This window comes from Rasamsonia emersonii (genome assembly GCF_000968595.1).
Source record: "Rasamsonia emersonii CBS 393.64 chromosome Unknown ctg1118621760362, whole genome shotgun sequence".
Classification (NCBI taxonomy): Eukaryota; Fungi; Ascomycota; class Eurotiomycetes; order Eurotiales; family Trichocomaceae; genus Rasamsonia; species Rasamsonia emersonii.
Window position 1 is genome coordinate 26,213 of NW_013563053.1, and position 14,187 is coordinate 40,399.

General features: G+C 52.9%; 5 protein-coding genes across 5 annotated transcripts; 3 read left to right on the forward strand and 2 right to left on the reverse strand.

Annotated features, from left to right (window-relative positions):
* Window positions 1-1,617, forward strand: T310_6085 (Protein HOL1; the record flags this gene model as incomplete). The annotated part of the gene is made up of 1 exon (XM_013471083.1): window positions 1-1,617. One exon carries the CDS (start codon window positions 1-3, stop codon window positions 1,615-1,617), a length of 1,617 nt encoding a protein of 538 aa, XP_013326537.1.
* A 196-nt stretch (window positions 1,618-1,813) lies between these two features.
* T310_6086 (uncharacterized protein) lies at window positions 1,814-4,763 on the reverse strand (the record flags this gene model as incomplete). Its single annotated transcript, XM_013471084.1, has 8 exons — window positions 1,814-2,175; window positions 2,213-2,423; window positions 2,494-2,843; window positions 2,987-3,449; window positions 3,507-3,866; window positions 3,940-4,122; window positions 4,185-4,585; window positions 4,649-4,763. The coding sequence occupies 8 exons, from the start codon at window positions 4,761-4,763 to the stop codon at window positions 1,814-1,816; spliced, it is 2,445 nt and encodes an 814-aa protein (XP_013326538.1).
* Window positions 4,764-5,119: 356 nt separating this feature from the next.
* Window positions 5,120-6,183, forward strand: T310_6087 (Carboxyphosphonoenolpyruvate mutase; the record flags this gene model as incomplete). The annotated part of the gene is made up of 3 exons (XM_013471085.1): window positions 5,120-5,275; window positions 5,331-5,475; window positions 5,564-6,183. 3 exons carry the CDS (start codon window positions 5,120-5,122, stop codon window positions 6,181-6,183), a joined length of 921 nt encoding a protein of 306 aa, XP_013326539.1.
* Window positions 6,184-7,112: 929 nt separating this feature from the next.
* On the forward strand, window positions 7,113-8,702 carry T310_6088 (Protein kinase domain-containing protein; the record flags this gene model as incomplete). Its single annotated transcript, XM_013471086.1, has 3 exons — window positions 7,113-7,455; window positions 7,520-8,025; window positions 8,097-8,702. The coding sequence occupies 3 exons, from the start codon at window positions 7,113-7,115 to the stop codon at window positions 8,700-8,702; spliced, it is 1,455 nt and encodes a 484-aa protein (XP_013326540.1).
* A 588-nt stretch (window positions 8,703-9,290) lies between these two features.
* T310_6089 (Peptidyl-prolyl cis-trans isomerase) lies at window positions 9,291-14,062 on the reverse strand (the record flags this gene model as incomplete). The annotated part of the gene is made up of 8 exons (XM_013471087.1): window positions 9,291-9,834; window positions 9,895-11,126; window positions 11,214-11,230; window positions 11,287-11,371; window positions 11,402-11,473; window positions 11,759-12,000; window positions 12,061-13,896; window positions 13,948-14,062. 8 exons carry the CDS (start codon window positions 14,060-14,062, stop codon window positions 9,291-9,293), a joined length of 4,143 nt encoding a protein of 1,380 aa, XP_013326541.1.
* Window positions 14,063-14,187: the final 125 nt, after the last annotated feature.

Sequence of the window (14,187 nt, forward strand, 5' to 3'; positions counted from 1 at the left end):
ATGGAATGCAACGAGATGGACGACCTGCCCGGCACTTCGCGCCTCCTCGACCAAGGGGACATTGTCCTCTCGCCACCACCAACCAAGTCCGTCAATGACCCGTTGAACTGGTCCAAACCGCGCAAATACTGGCATGCTTTCCTCGTCTGCTTCATCACCGGTCTCACAGCAGCCACCTCGAATGACGCGGCGGCGGCTCAGTTTGGAGAGAACGAAGAATTGGGCATCTCGTACGGCGCGATGAACACCGGAGCGGGCGTGCTGTTTCTCGGAATTGGCTACGGCACGCTTCTCTTGTCTCCCGCGGCCTGGCTCTGGGGCCGGCGGATCACCTATCTCTTCTGCCTGACTATGGGCGTTATCGGCGCCATCTGGATGGCGAGAACCCAGTCCACGTCAGACTCGATCTGGAATCAACTGTTTGTAGGGGCCTCTGAAGCATGTGCGGAGGCGAATGTGCAATTGTCGCTCTCCGACCTGTTCTACGAACATCAGCGCGGCACCTTCCTTGGAGTCTACGTACTGGCCACTAGCGTTGGCACCTATCTGGGGCCGTTGATTCCAGGATACATCGCGGATAGCAGCTTTGGCTGGCGCTGGATCGGATGGTGGTCCGTCATCATATCCGGTGCTACCATTGTCGTCTGTCTTTTCACCCTCGAAGAGACCATGTTTGACCGTTCTGCCCATCTCGATGGCCGAGTAGTCCGCAATTCCAAGCTCTCCACTCATGGAGAACCCGAACTGGGACTGATTGAGCAAAAAGCCAAGCCCCCCACATCTGCAAACGAAGGTCTCTCCAATGACCCTGCGGTCTCCTATAATCCGCCAGATGATAAGCCAAAGACCTATCTCCAACGGATCGCCCTGATTACTCCAGCCTCCAACCTCGTGGGGTTTGGTTTCAAGCAGTATGTGAATCGACTCTTCCACACATTGCGCATTTTCTCCTTTCCCGCGGTCATCTTCTCTGGAGTCCAATGGGGCGCGCAGGACGCCTGGCTCACTTTCTACCTGACGGTCGAGGATGATAACTGGAGCGGTCCGCCGTGGAACTATGGTGACGTCGGAGTTGGTCTGATGAATATACCGTGTGTCATCGGCGCTGTGCTCGGCTGTTTCTACGGCGGATACCTGTCGGACAAGTTTGTGATCTGGCTGGCGAGACGCAATGGCGGTATTCAAGAAGCAGAACACCGCCTGTGGCTTTTGTTTCCTCTCGCCGTGATCAGCCCGCTGGGGATGCTGCTGTTTGGCATTGGCACGGGGTACGGCTGGTCGTGGCCTGCGCCGTATGTCGGTCTTGGCTTGATCGGATTCGGATGGGGTTGCACAGGAGACTTGAGCATGGCGTACCTGATGGACGCGTATCCGGAGATGGTCCTGGAGGGGATGGTGGGGGTGTCGGTCATCAACAACTCCATCGCTTGCATTTTGACTTTTACAGCGGGGTATTGGCTGGATGCTCAAGGGGTGCGGAATACATTCATCATTATCGCCGTGCTGGACTTTGTCTTTGTCATGACGACGGTGCCGATGATGATTTGGGGGAAGCGTTGTCGGCGGTGGACCAAGGAGAGGTATTTGGATTTTGTGCGAATCCGAGATTCTCTGTAGCGGCTCTCAGCAGGAGTTATGCTTGAGAATTTACACATCTGATTATATATATTCATTGGTGTTGGCTAAACGGTATACTGCAGATATGAATAATGATGGGATATCAGTGTGAATAGCTGAGTGTTGATCGGATCAATTAATTGTTCTTCCATCTTGACAAGCAGGTTACATTAACACTGCGTGTACATCACAAACACTACCACTGCAGAGACTTTTTATCCTGTTCCTCCTGCTGCTGCTGCACCCCATCTTCCCTACGCAAGTTCTTAGGCGCACACATGACCTGGAAAAGCTTCTTACCAAACCTATTAAACGCCGAGGCAATGCCGCCATTGGCGATGAGTTCGCGTTCCATCTGGCTGAGCTGGAAGCCAAAAGACTCTTTTCCGTCTACTGTTACCCTCCTGGCAGCGAGATCGACGCTAATGTCCACCGCGTCCTGCGCCGCGTCGTAGAATGCCTCGTCCGTGATGGTGAGCGCCAACAGGCCCAGGTTGGGCGCGTTGCGGGCGAAGATGAACGCGAAGGATTTGGCGATGACGCAGCGGACTCCGCAGCCTAATCAAACATATCAATTAGCATAAATACCTGATACTTGATGGGTAGTTCTGGGGTGGATTGTTCCCACCCAACAAAGCAGAAACCGCCTGCTCGCGCGACGAGCCACAACCAAACGCTTTCCCCGCGACGACGACGTCGAATCCTTCTTTCACTCTGGCTCGGAAAGAGGGATGTGTGTACTCCAGACAGTGCGCGCCGATTGCTTCGTTTGTGCGCGAGCTCACGAGGAATTGTGCTGGGGCGAGCTGAGTAGTCATCCAGGACGATTAGCTGGTTGTTGTCATTCGCTGTATTATTATTAGTTCAGGAACTTACCGCATCGGTGTCTATAAAGTCCCCTAACCGCTGCACTTTGCCTTTGATGATGTTCGACGTGGTGGAAGTTGTAGGAACTTCTGGTACATTGCTGTTGTTGTCTGCAGATACAGGTACAAAAGAAGTTGATGCCGGAGCACTCTCATCTGGCGATCCACTGGGTTCAACATAGACTGGACCGTTGGTACTGTCATTTTTCTCCGTCACTGCCGCTGGACGGGTCGAAAAACTTTTGAGACGGTTCCACAGCTCGATATCAACGCCATCGATCAATGGCTGCGGATCGGTGATCTTCATCTCAAACGACGACGCCGCGACGGTTGCTGCGGATGAAATGTGTCCAATCGAGCCTGTTCAATTGTCAGCCAGGTTATATTATAATATAATACAATATATTGTGTATATTGCTAACCCCTCCCCATACGATTCTCAAAATTCCGATTCTGCGACGAAATCCACACTTCGCCTTCGCCCGCCCTGTCGGCTGACATACCAACACAGTAACTGCAACCGGGCACGCCAATCTCAAACCCGGCCTTCTCGTAGACGTCTGTGAGCCCCAGCTCCTGCAGTCGCTGGAGGATGGGCAGCGAGCCGGGCACGACTTTCCTCTTGCCCCTTTTTACAGGTTTCAGCCTTTTCTTCTCCATGCCCACTTGCAGGACCAACGCTGCCAGGATGAGGTCTTCTTCCGCCGTCGTGCACGCCCCGATGAAGCAACCGTCTAGCTGCAGACCCTCGAATTCGGTCACCGGAATCACGTCGTCTGGGTTCGGGTATCGGGCGACAAACGAGCATACGTTGGAGAGATCGATCTCGTGCGTTTCTGCGTACTGCGCGTCTGCGTCTGGGAGGAAGTATGTCGCTGCGTTTTTGTAGCGCGGGTGTCGCCGGCGGTTGATGAAGTTGTATGTGATTTCGTCCGGGACGAAAATGCCTGTGATTCCACCGAATTCCTGTTTCGCCATTCAGTACGTACTGGATTGAAAGAAGGTGGAGATCTGCGGACTTACGGTGGTCATGTTCGATATGGCGAATCGCGCATCACACGAGAGATACTGCAGTCCAGGACCGGTGAACTCGACCACTCTGTCCGCGGCAACCGTGTTCCTTTTCAGCTCCTTCAGAATGTACAGGATGACGTCCTTGCCGCCGACGCCTGGACGAGGGGTGCCAACGAGACGGATGTTGACGCATTCAGGCACTTTGAACCATGTCTCCCCCGTGACGAGCGGCATGGTCACGTCTGCTGCTCCGAGGCCGATGGCCAGACAGCCTAATGCTCCGGACGAGCAGGTGTGAGAGTCGGAACCGATGATGAGCATGCCTGGTTGTGCTCGTTCGCGGTAGAATTCGGTATGCATGATTGTATACTGTTCAAATCAATATCAGATGTCCAGGCATTGATCAAAGCATACTCCGATATATTTTGGGGTATGGACGAACATTCATGCCCTGATACTCAGTCATTTTGAAGACATGCTTCGCTCTCTCACTAGCATCGATCAATCGTTTAATCTGAGGGTGATCCTTGACTCGAGGATCCACGACATGATCCCCCGCCAGCCAGAACCGGTCGTTGCGGAAGATTCCCGGTTTCCCAAGCTGGTCGTATGTGCGCTCCATGCCCTGCATATCGTCAGATCGATCATCGATCAAAAAGGTACCTGGAAGGTAATGTATGTACATACCGCCCACGAAGCCTCCGAGGCAATGACCCAATCGACATCCACACGGATCATCTGTCCCGGCTCGACATATCCCTTCTGGTCAATATCATGCATAGCGAAGATCTTCTCTGACAGGGTCATCGCTCTGCGTCCGGGGGGACGGCAGGCCAAAGGTCGGGGACGGGCCTTTGCGCGATCCGCAGAATTGAGAGACTCCAGCCAGGCGGACAGCAGGAACTGGATCTCTGATCTCTGTTCTGCCGTGATGTTTTCGTCCGGATGCAGCCCTAACCCGCCCAGCTGTTTTGGTGCTGTGCAGATGGAGAGGACGTCGGCGAAGGCGCCCGACTCGCGCGGGTAGCCTGCTTGGTCTAGTGTCTTGATCATCTGTTGTATTTGATGGAGGAGGTTGGAGTCATTGTCTAGAATGGACAGTACATAATTCAGTTGGAAGCTTTTATTTAGTATGAGGGGGGAAAACCTACCGGGACTGCCATCCTCCGACTCGCTTGACGGTAGTCGAATACTCCTCACCTCCTCGATCAGATCAGTCAGCTGTTTCGAAACGCGCGCTGTTTTGCTGCTCTCGCTCTGAGACATGATGACGCTCGATATACGGAGTACGGTACGTCGTTATGCAGACCAATCTCAATCGTGAATTCAACTCAGCCAAGTTCCACAGTACAGTTGAATAAAAAAGACAGTCAAACACCGGGGAATAAAGATATTAAATACTAAACACCAAATATTAATCAATGCAGTCTTTCCAGCCGGTCATCATCGCATCGACCCTGTTCGGGCCGCCATCGGCGAGATCAACCCCGCCGCTCGGCTGGCACTCCTAAGGGCAGTACAAAATGACATATACATGCAGTGTACATCAGTCGAATGCTTCTCAAAGTGTCTTTCCAATGATTTGTGTCCAACATTTTTTTTCTTGGAGAAAAAAAGTACACATGGCGTCTATCAACAACACCACTGTCCAGCATCCCGCCGTGGCAAAGCTTCGCGCTCTCCTGGCAGATAAGGACAAGATAATTGTCTGTCCTGGAGTATACGATGGCTTCACAGCCCGAATCGCCCTGAGGGAGGGGTTCGATTGTCTGTACATGGTGCGTTGGCAAGTACATACATACAGCTCAGCACTTACTGACGAATTCTCTGCAGACAGGCGCAGGAACCACAATGTCACGCCTCGGAATGCCCGATCTGGGCGTGGCCACGCTGAACGACATGCGCGACAACGCCGCCATGATCGCAGGACTGGATCCGTCGGTGCCGCTGATTGCGGATGCGGACACGGGGTATGGAGGTGAGTACCGTACACGGACTAGATTCTCGATATGCAGCAGATATCAGAGTATCTGAGAAACTAACATCCAGCCTGGCTGTATATGCAGGCCCCCTCATGGTCGGCCGCACCGTCACGCAATACATCCGCGCCGGCGTGGCCGCCCTGCATCTAGAAGACCAAGTCGTGACCAAACGCTGCGGACACCTACGCAACAAGGAGCTGGTATCGGAGGAAGAATTCCTGGCACGAATCCGGGCGGCCGTCAACGCGCGCGCACAAACAGGGGACATCGTGCTCATCGCCCGCACGGACGCGCTGGAATCGCTGGGCTACGACGTCGCCGTGGGCCGGCTGAAGAAGGCGCTCGCGCTCGGGGCGGACGTCGCGTTCCTCGAATGCGTGACCTCCAGGGAGCAGGCGAGGCAGGTCTGCGAGGATCTAGCGCCGTATCCGGTGCTCTTTAATGCCGTGCCGGGGGGTGTGTTGCCGGACCTGTCGGTCAGCGAGGCCAAGGAGCTCGGGTTTAGGGTTATCATCTTCCCGGGCCTGGCGCTGGGGCCGGTGTATGAGAGCGTCAGCAGGGCGGTCAGGATGCTGAAGGAGAGCGGCACCCAGGAGCCTGCGAAAGAGGGCTCTGTGAGGGAGATCTTCACTGTCTGCGGGTTGAAAGAGGCGGTGGCGTTTGATCTTGCTGCTGGGGGAGCGCTTTACGCGAGGGGGGTGTAAATCTACCTAGGTAGATACAGATATATGCCTAAGGTCTTTACTCAATGAAATTTCACATGTGTACTCTTATTATATTGTATGGCTCGTTTTCATGGAAAGATTGCATTGATTGTATGTGCATGCACAGTACATACCTAGAACAGAAAGTCATTGCTCGTATATACACAACCAAAGTGCAGCAGACCATAGCCACTAATTAATCTAGACCAGGTAGCTAAATAATGGCGGACCCTGAGCATTTATTCCTGTCTTCTGCAGAGTGGGCTGTATCGGGCCGACAGCGGTATTTCATGCAGCTTCGGGCCGTTTGCGGGATTTCCTTTTACGGCAACACGTGAACAAAGTGCTTGTTGCTTTCAGTGCTGGGGCTTTGTTTCTTGAGTCCTTTGTGTCTGTCTTGATTTACTCAGTGAATATAATACTATTTATGGAAGTCCTTTATAAAAGTATAAAGGAGACCTGGACCCTGTCCTTTATCGAGCTGCTTGTACTGTACAGTAGAGACAAATAAAGACCTTTCTTCTCACAAAGAAGTTCTTCTGTCTGTTTCTTGTCAGATTTATTGTCATTTTGTACAATGAACCGATTCATTGTCTAGACGTCGATGCCTTGTCGAGACTATATTCCATAATTTTCTGAGGTTTGAGGTCTGTCTTTGTCACTCAGCGTGGCAGACAAGAAGCGTTATAACTTATTGGAGACTGTCTCAATGGCCATTGTCTGGTCGACAATAATCTGGTGTTAATGGGATGACGTTTAAATAGAAGTACTATCGATAACTGCTTCCACTTCAGACAGATTGACAATGCGGATCCTATATAAAATAAAATATAAATACTCATCCTTCAGAACTTCTACCTGAACCTTTTTCTCTCCACCTTCCCATTGTAATCATCTCATAGATACTTGAATCCATCTGTCTCGGCAACATGGACAGCTCCCAACCCTTCGAAAGCGACAACATAGCCAAGATCCGAGACATCCTCGACCCCAACACCGGCGGCGTCAACTTCCCGCACCTGCACGAGGTCTATCTCGATCGCCGGCCAGACCCGTCCCGCCAGTTCTCGCGATGCCCTCATATCTTTGAAGTCTGGTGCGTAGAAGATGGGGAAACGATCGAGGCTCCATCCGACGATCTTGATTACCAGGCCAATGAGGCCCCAGAGCCCATGCGGGTGAACCACATGAGCGACATCCAGATCACCTTCAACTCTGTCTGCAGGCAACTCTTGGATCGGTTGGAGGTTTATGGCTATCTTGGACAGGGCTGTAAGTAACTGACTAGTCCATCTTCAATCTATTAGATATCTACAGTGCTGACCTGACGACGCAGCATACGGAACCGTCTTTGCCGCTCGCAGAAAGCGCTTCGCCACGGGCGAATTCGAGCACTTCGCCCTCAAGGTAGCGGAGCATCGGACGCTGAACAAGGCCATGGAGGGCCAAATAAGGCCGACGATGGGCCTCTGGGAAGACGGCCCATCCAGCAGAGAGTGCTACATGCCCGAGGAGGCGGTCGTCATGCTGTTCCTGGGCAAGAGTGACCGGTTCCCCAAGATCGACTCGGTCTACACGCACAAGGCCTTCTCCACCATCGTCATGAGCTCCGCGCTCGATGGCGACTCCCGCATGAACGACGAGATACCCTCGCAGTATGACACGCGATACCGCCCTTACTGCGGGCACAGCATGATTCGCCAGAAGAAGACCCTCCTCAACGAGGTCCAGGCCTGCAAGATCGCGTCGCAGCTCCTCGAGGCCATGGTCTATCTGCGGGACATGGGCATGTGCCATGACGACCTGAGCCACTACAACTATCTCATCAGTGAGAAGCTGGATGTAAGTCCGCCCCCTCGTTGCGCGTCAAGAGAGGCGCTGTCAGCAGGCGCTGTGCTGACCTGTCTGTCTAGGTACAACTGATCGACGTCGGCCTTGTCCTGATGGCCCGCACCGACGAGGAATGGATGGTCTCGCACTGGATCACGGTCCCGTACCAGGAATACCTCGTCAGCCCCGAGCTGGCCATCGAGATGTACAAGCAACCCTGGTGTGACCGCTGGCGACGGGGCAAGCAATGCATGGTGTACCTGCCGCACGACGCGCGCGTCGAAGACCAGTGGAAGTTCAGCTGCATCGTCTTCGAGCTGCTGCACGGATACGCGCCGTGGGAAGAGTCCGACTGGGACAACGACACTGGCGGCATCCGGCAGTGCCGCAGCTTCCTGCTCAACCGCCACGGCCACTACGACGAAGCCAGGATCGACCGCGCCATCGAAAAGGTCTGGCTCCGCCGTAACCGCGTCGTCAACTACGAGTTCCCCATCGACGAGGCCCTCTCGCAGGACTGCGTCGATGTCCTCCGCGCCATGCTGAACCGCAACCCGGCCAGACGGCCCGATCCCAGGGCCGGCATGCAGGAGCTGTCCTCGTTTCCTTGGTTCCAGGGCCGCTGGGTTGATTGTGGGCCGTTCAGGCGGCCGGAGTGGCCGGGGGATGCCCAGCAGTCCTCCATTTAGATAGTTCGATCGACAGGTCTGTACATGTATGTACATACAGTGAGTGGCTTGACCTGGAGTTGACGTTATCTGTTTGATTTCATATAATAGACATGGATATCATATCCAGCAGCACGAAGCTGTGTTCGACATTTGACATTGCATGGATTGGACTGGAATGAACCAGGTTGCGTTGTGTTGGGCTGGGTCATTGGGACTGCATTTCATATTGACGCATTTGCAAAGAATCTACGTGTCTGTCATTGATTAATCTCATATCCGGAAAGAAGCTTATGTTTGGAAGATACAAGATACCCTGTCACTTATGTTGATGTTTGGTAGAGATAGCGATTCATAAGAGATACAGACTCTATGTATATACATACTGCACATACCAGGGATGCAGCAGTTTTGAGACTTCATTTTTCTCTTTCATTCCTGTGATACCTACCTAATCCGATCCGTCTACCTACCCTACTTATCTAGTCCTGTACTGTACATGCATACATCGTGATATGCCTCTCCACCTGGGAGATAGATATAATGATGACGAGAAAAAAAAATCAAACATCAATATCGGCCATTTCAGTTAGAAAAAAAAGAATGACACTACCAGCTGTCAAAATTGCCAAATTCGCCCGGTCTTCGTCCTGCTGCCGCTTTCAGTTTCTTCCGCACATGCTCTGGTTCTGGCTCGTCGTCGACATATTCGACAATCTCATCTTCCTCTCCACCGCGAGCAGCAGCAGCAGCCTGTTGATCCGCCAGGGCTGCTTTGAGATACTTGCCCACGCCGCCTGTATCAGACGCTTTCTTATTACTGTCGTCGAACAAGCCTCGCACGCGCTTCCCTGTCCAGGTGATATGGTCGTCGTCCACACCACCGTCTTTGCTATCGCCGGCTTTCTTCGCTTTTTGTTGCGCTTCTGCTTCTTCTGCTTCTTGGCGCTGCTTCATGAACTCTTCGAACGGGTCAACGAAGACGGTCACGTCTTTGATCCGAATGTCCGTCTTGGGCCTGTTTGTGGCTGGGTCGACGGGATCAAGCTCCATCGCGTCCAAGGTCTTCGATGACGGTGTGGGATCGTCGATCAGACGGCCGAAAATGGTGTGTTTGTTGTTGAGGTGAGGGAGGGCTCGGTATGCAATGAAACTGTTGTTACGTACGTTAGTACTGAAAATCTCAAACTTGGAAAAAGATAGTTCAACTTACAATTGACTGCTGTTGGTATTCTTGCCCTTGTTCGCCATGCTGACGGTTCCCCGGGCATCGTGCTTCAGTGGCCCCTCGAACTCGTCTTCAAAGTTCTTCCCCCAGATGCTCTGGCCGCCTCTGCCCGTCCCCGTAGGATCGCCGCCCTGGATCATAAACCCCTTGATATTCCGATGGAAGATGACATCCTTGTAGTAACCCTTCTTCGCCAGATGGATAAAATTCCACACCGCTTTAGGTGCGTATTCCGTGTGTAATTCCAGATTCAAATCCCCCAGTGTCGTCGATATCCGCGCGTAGCCTTTGATCTTCACCCTGCCCCGTTTCAGCATGTACTGTTCGTCCGTGAGCAGGGCGAGCTCGGTGGCCGTGCGAGGTGTCAGGCCAGTACTCGTGAAGGATGCTGCTGTCATTCCGGTCGTATGTCTGGCGGCGTTGTAGGGAACCGGTTTCCCTGACTGACTTGAAGCAGTCGGGCCGAATGACTGCTGTTGTTGTTGCTGCTGCTGCTGCTGCTGCGAGACAGCTTTCGACGTCTGCGGCTTCTGGTCCTTGCTCGCTTGCTGTGCATTCCTCTCCGCTCGGGCTCGCGCGACCGCCTCCTTCGCCTTGATGATCTTCGCCGAACTGCCCATGGCATCAAGATTCAGATTATTGGCCGGGTCGTTCCGTTCCCGCAGCTGCTCCTCCGTCAACCCACTCTCGCCATCCTTCAGATACTTGAACGAGCTGAGATTCCGGGACTCGACGTTCTGCGGATCCTGCAGGGTGATGATGTCCTTGCGGCCGAATTCCTGGTCCGACACCAGATCGCGCCACATCTTGGGCTTGATGTTGAGCCGCTCGATCGTATCCCACGCGAAGACATTTCCGGACGGGCGCAACGCGACGATGTGCGTGTTGTCCGAGAAGGCCTTGAACGTCACCGGGTCGACGTACTCGCCCGCGTCGTTCTTCGCGAAATTGAGCTTGATCAGATCGGAGCTCTTGAGCGGCGTCCCGTCCACCGGGTTCGTGCCATGCTTCTTCAGCCAGGGCAGGATATTCGTCAGTTCGAAGATCGTCCCCGTCGGCGTGCACACCGGGTGCGTGAACGGCTGGAGGGAGAGCGCGCAGTAGTTGAACGGAAGACGCTTGAACGAGGCGTCGACTTTGCCCTTTCTGGCCTTTGCGACACCAGCGCCAACGCTGGCCGAGTACGCATCCTCAGACGCCCATTCGGAATGGGTTATCTAAATCAAGTCAGCCAGCTGAAGTGTTCGAAAGGTCAAAAACAGAGGAATGGACGAAGGTGTAGATGGTGGCGAATGGTCACATACGTAAAGCTTATCCGTTCCTAAACCGGGAGTGTTAGTCAAAGCAATAGCACATCAATGCGCGATGTCAACTCACCTTTCCCCATTATTCCCAGTCTTTTTTTTTCGGGGTATATGCAGTTGAGATTCTGGTCGGCTTTTTGGCGCGCGAGTCGCGACACCTACATCATCGCCTCAGCGCCGCATCTCACGCTAGCCGTTTCGGGAATACGCATGTGAGGGTCCACAGGCAGATGATGTATATACGGAGTGTTATTATTGTTCTGTTATGGATTTGCTCCTAAATCATAGGCAAATAAAAATAAATTGCCTAAATCATAGCCTAAGGCTCATCCAACTTTTGGTTCGAGAATTTATTGTACAGGCATAATAATAACCGTGACGCTCCAGTTTTTCCTCCCACCTGGTATCTAAAAAAGTACACCCAAAGATATACGCTCATAAGCCTGCCCATTCCAAAAAGAAAAAGAAAAAAAAGGGAAAAGAAAAAGAAAAGAATCTCAACGAAAACGAGGAAAACAGATTGCTGAGCAGATCGCCGTTCATACCGCCGCGGGTTGGTATCGCAACGGCACGACCCAGCGATTCCCAAAATCGACTCCGTGACGGCGGCGAGTTCCATATTTCCTCCACACAACTTGGCTGATGCCAATATCGGCCACGGCCAGCTGCCAGGAACTGCCTTCTCCAGACTGCAATGCTTGCATGACCCCGGTCTTGGGTGCCCCAAGGCAGATGACGGACTTGGAATTGACGCAAAGACGCGCCCCTTGGACAATGGTCACATCACCTGGTCGACCATTAGATGTCATCGTACGACAATGACAAAATGGCAGAAGTGACTGCTTACCACTTGAAGCCGAAATTCCTGAGGGAATATCGACCGATATGACATCAAGGTTGCTCCTGTTGACCCAGGAGATCATCTCAAATACCGTGGCCTGATCACCAGTCCGCAGATCTTCGAATGCGATATGCATCCCAAACAGCGCATCCACGACCAGATCTGCAGTGAAATCCGACGTCGAAAGGCGTGCTGAAAGTTCCTCCCATCGGAAAACACGACCTCCCATTTTCTTAAAAATCTCCAGTTGCTTGCGACAACTTTCCAACAGTTCCGTCTCGTGCTCGAGGCCCAGGACGCAAAGGGTCACTCGATGCCCTCGGTTGCGGAGATGACGAGCCGCAGAGATGGCCCTTCCTCCAGTCCGGTGGTTACCAGTGAGAACAAGCACGGTCGGTGCTGCACTGTCGCTGGAGAGTTGGGCGACAGCTGCCTCTGCTATGCCTCTTCCAGCGTTTTCAATAATCATATCTTCGCTCAGACCAAGCTCTGCAACAGCTAATTGCTCAACCTCGAGCATCTGCAATGGGCTGACAGTCGGACAGCTTCGGTTCGTAGTTGTCAATCGCAAGGAGCCGGCAGTTGCTCCGACGGGTCCATTCATCGGCGAGGCCGACGTAGACTGTTTGCGGGGGAGCGGACTCACGTTCCGGGAATTTTGAGTACGACCAACAGAAACATACTGTGTGGTTATCGAGCTCTGGCCTAGGACGCTGCCCTTCCTCGACGACTGGGCTCGTGTTGAGGCTCTGGACCGATCGCGTCCCGAATAGTTTCCATTGTCATCGCTCGTTTCGCTATCGGTCTCACCAGCTTCGCTGTTCCATTTCGTCGGACTGTCTAGGACATTCTCCGACCAGTGGAGGTTTTTGCCGCCGTTCGTCCCTGGCCTCGGCGGCCGTTTGTTGAAGCTCACCAAGCGCTCCTCATCTGCGGTCGTGTCGTCATTGCGAATTTCATCGAAAACACGTCTCTTGTCGAACTTCGATAGGTTACCCTGGAAATCGAAATCGCCCATTTCCTGGATATCGGTCGCGTCTTCGGTTGCCCATCCGTTGGTATCTTCAGCATATGATTTGCGATTCCTTGCCTTTCGACGCTTTCCAGCATCCAGCATTGGCTCCACAAACGCTGTCTGTCGCCAGCCATTTCCCTTCAAGTTTGGACCCGGAAGAGCTTCATTCTCGTTTATCGTATCGAACGGAGTACTACCCTCTTTTTGCCCTTTATTTCTCCCTCCACGCCGGCTTCTTTTACCCGTGTATTTGACGGGTGTTTCTAGTGGCGCCGCTCCCTTCCTTCCCTCAGGTACAGAGCCTTCTTCTTGTACATAATCCGACTTGTCTTCCGCTTTTGTTTCCTCCTTCAAGTTGATGTTACTGAACGGTTCGGTCAAAACTGCGGCCACTGCAGAATCATGAGATTCGGAGGTTCGCGAAGGATAGGTGGGCTTGGAAGGGGTCGAAAGTGTCTGAGTTGCTTGAGAAGAGCCACTGGAACTTCCTATAGTCACAGGCGTTGCCAAAGGGGCAGTTGGGGGGTTAGACTTCGGAACAGGCTTGGAGAAACTCAGGATTGCGGGATCGATAAAAGGTTGATAGGGTGTTTGTTGGGCAGCCTCAGCAGCAACTGGTTGACTTGATTGCAACACTTGCGGCTCCTGCAACGGAGCCTTCTGGACCTGGGGAAGATTCTCATTCTGCTTGACAATAGAAGTGGTGTGAATGCGATCAGATGCCGGCTCGTTTCGTTGCGGTTGACTGCTTGACACCTCCAAGTCCGCTATCCCTGGGGCATCGATATGGTAGATTGGAAATCGCTGACCGTTCCACAACAGTGTCACTGGCTCGCTGTCAAAATAAAATTTGTCAATACTTTTCAGACTTCACATACCATCCTGAAGTGTCAGTCGCTGCCCAACGACATTAGCCACCGTCCCCTGAATTTGTGCGTTTGGAGGTGTTTTCAGAGTGACCAGAACCGTGTAACCGATGAACTCGGAGGCCATGTTTGTGGGACGATCATGCAGGAAACAGACCAGATCTGTGAGAGAAACTCAGCGCTACATTCTGCAATTGAGGCAGGAAGGTGTCTGTACTGTGTTGGGAGAAGCAAATTAAGCAGCCTCGTCTG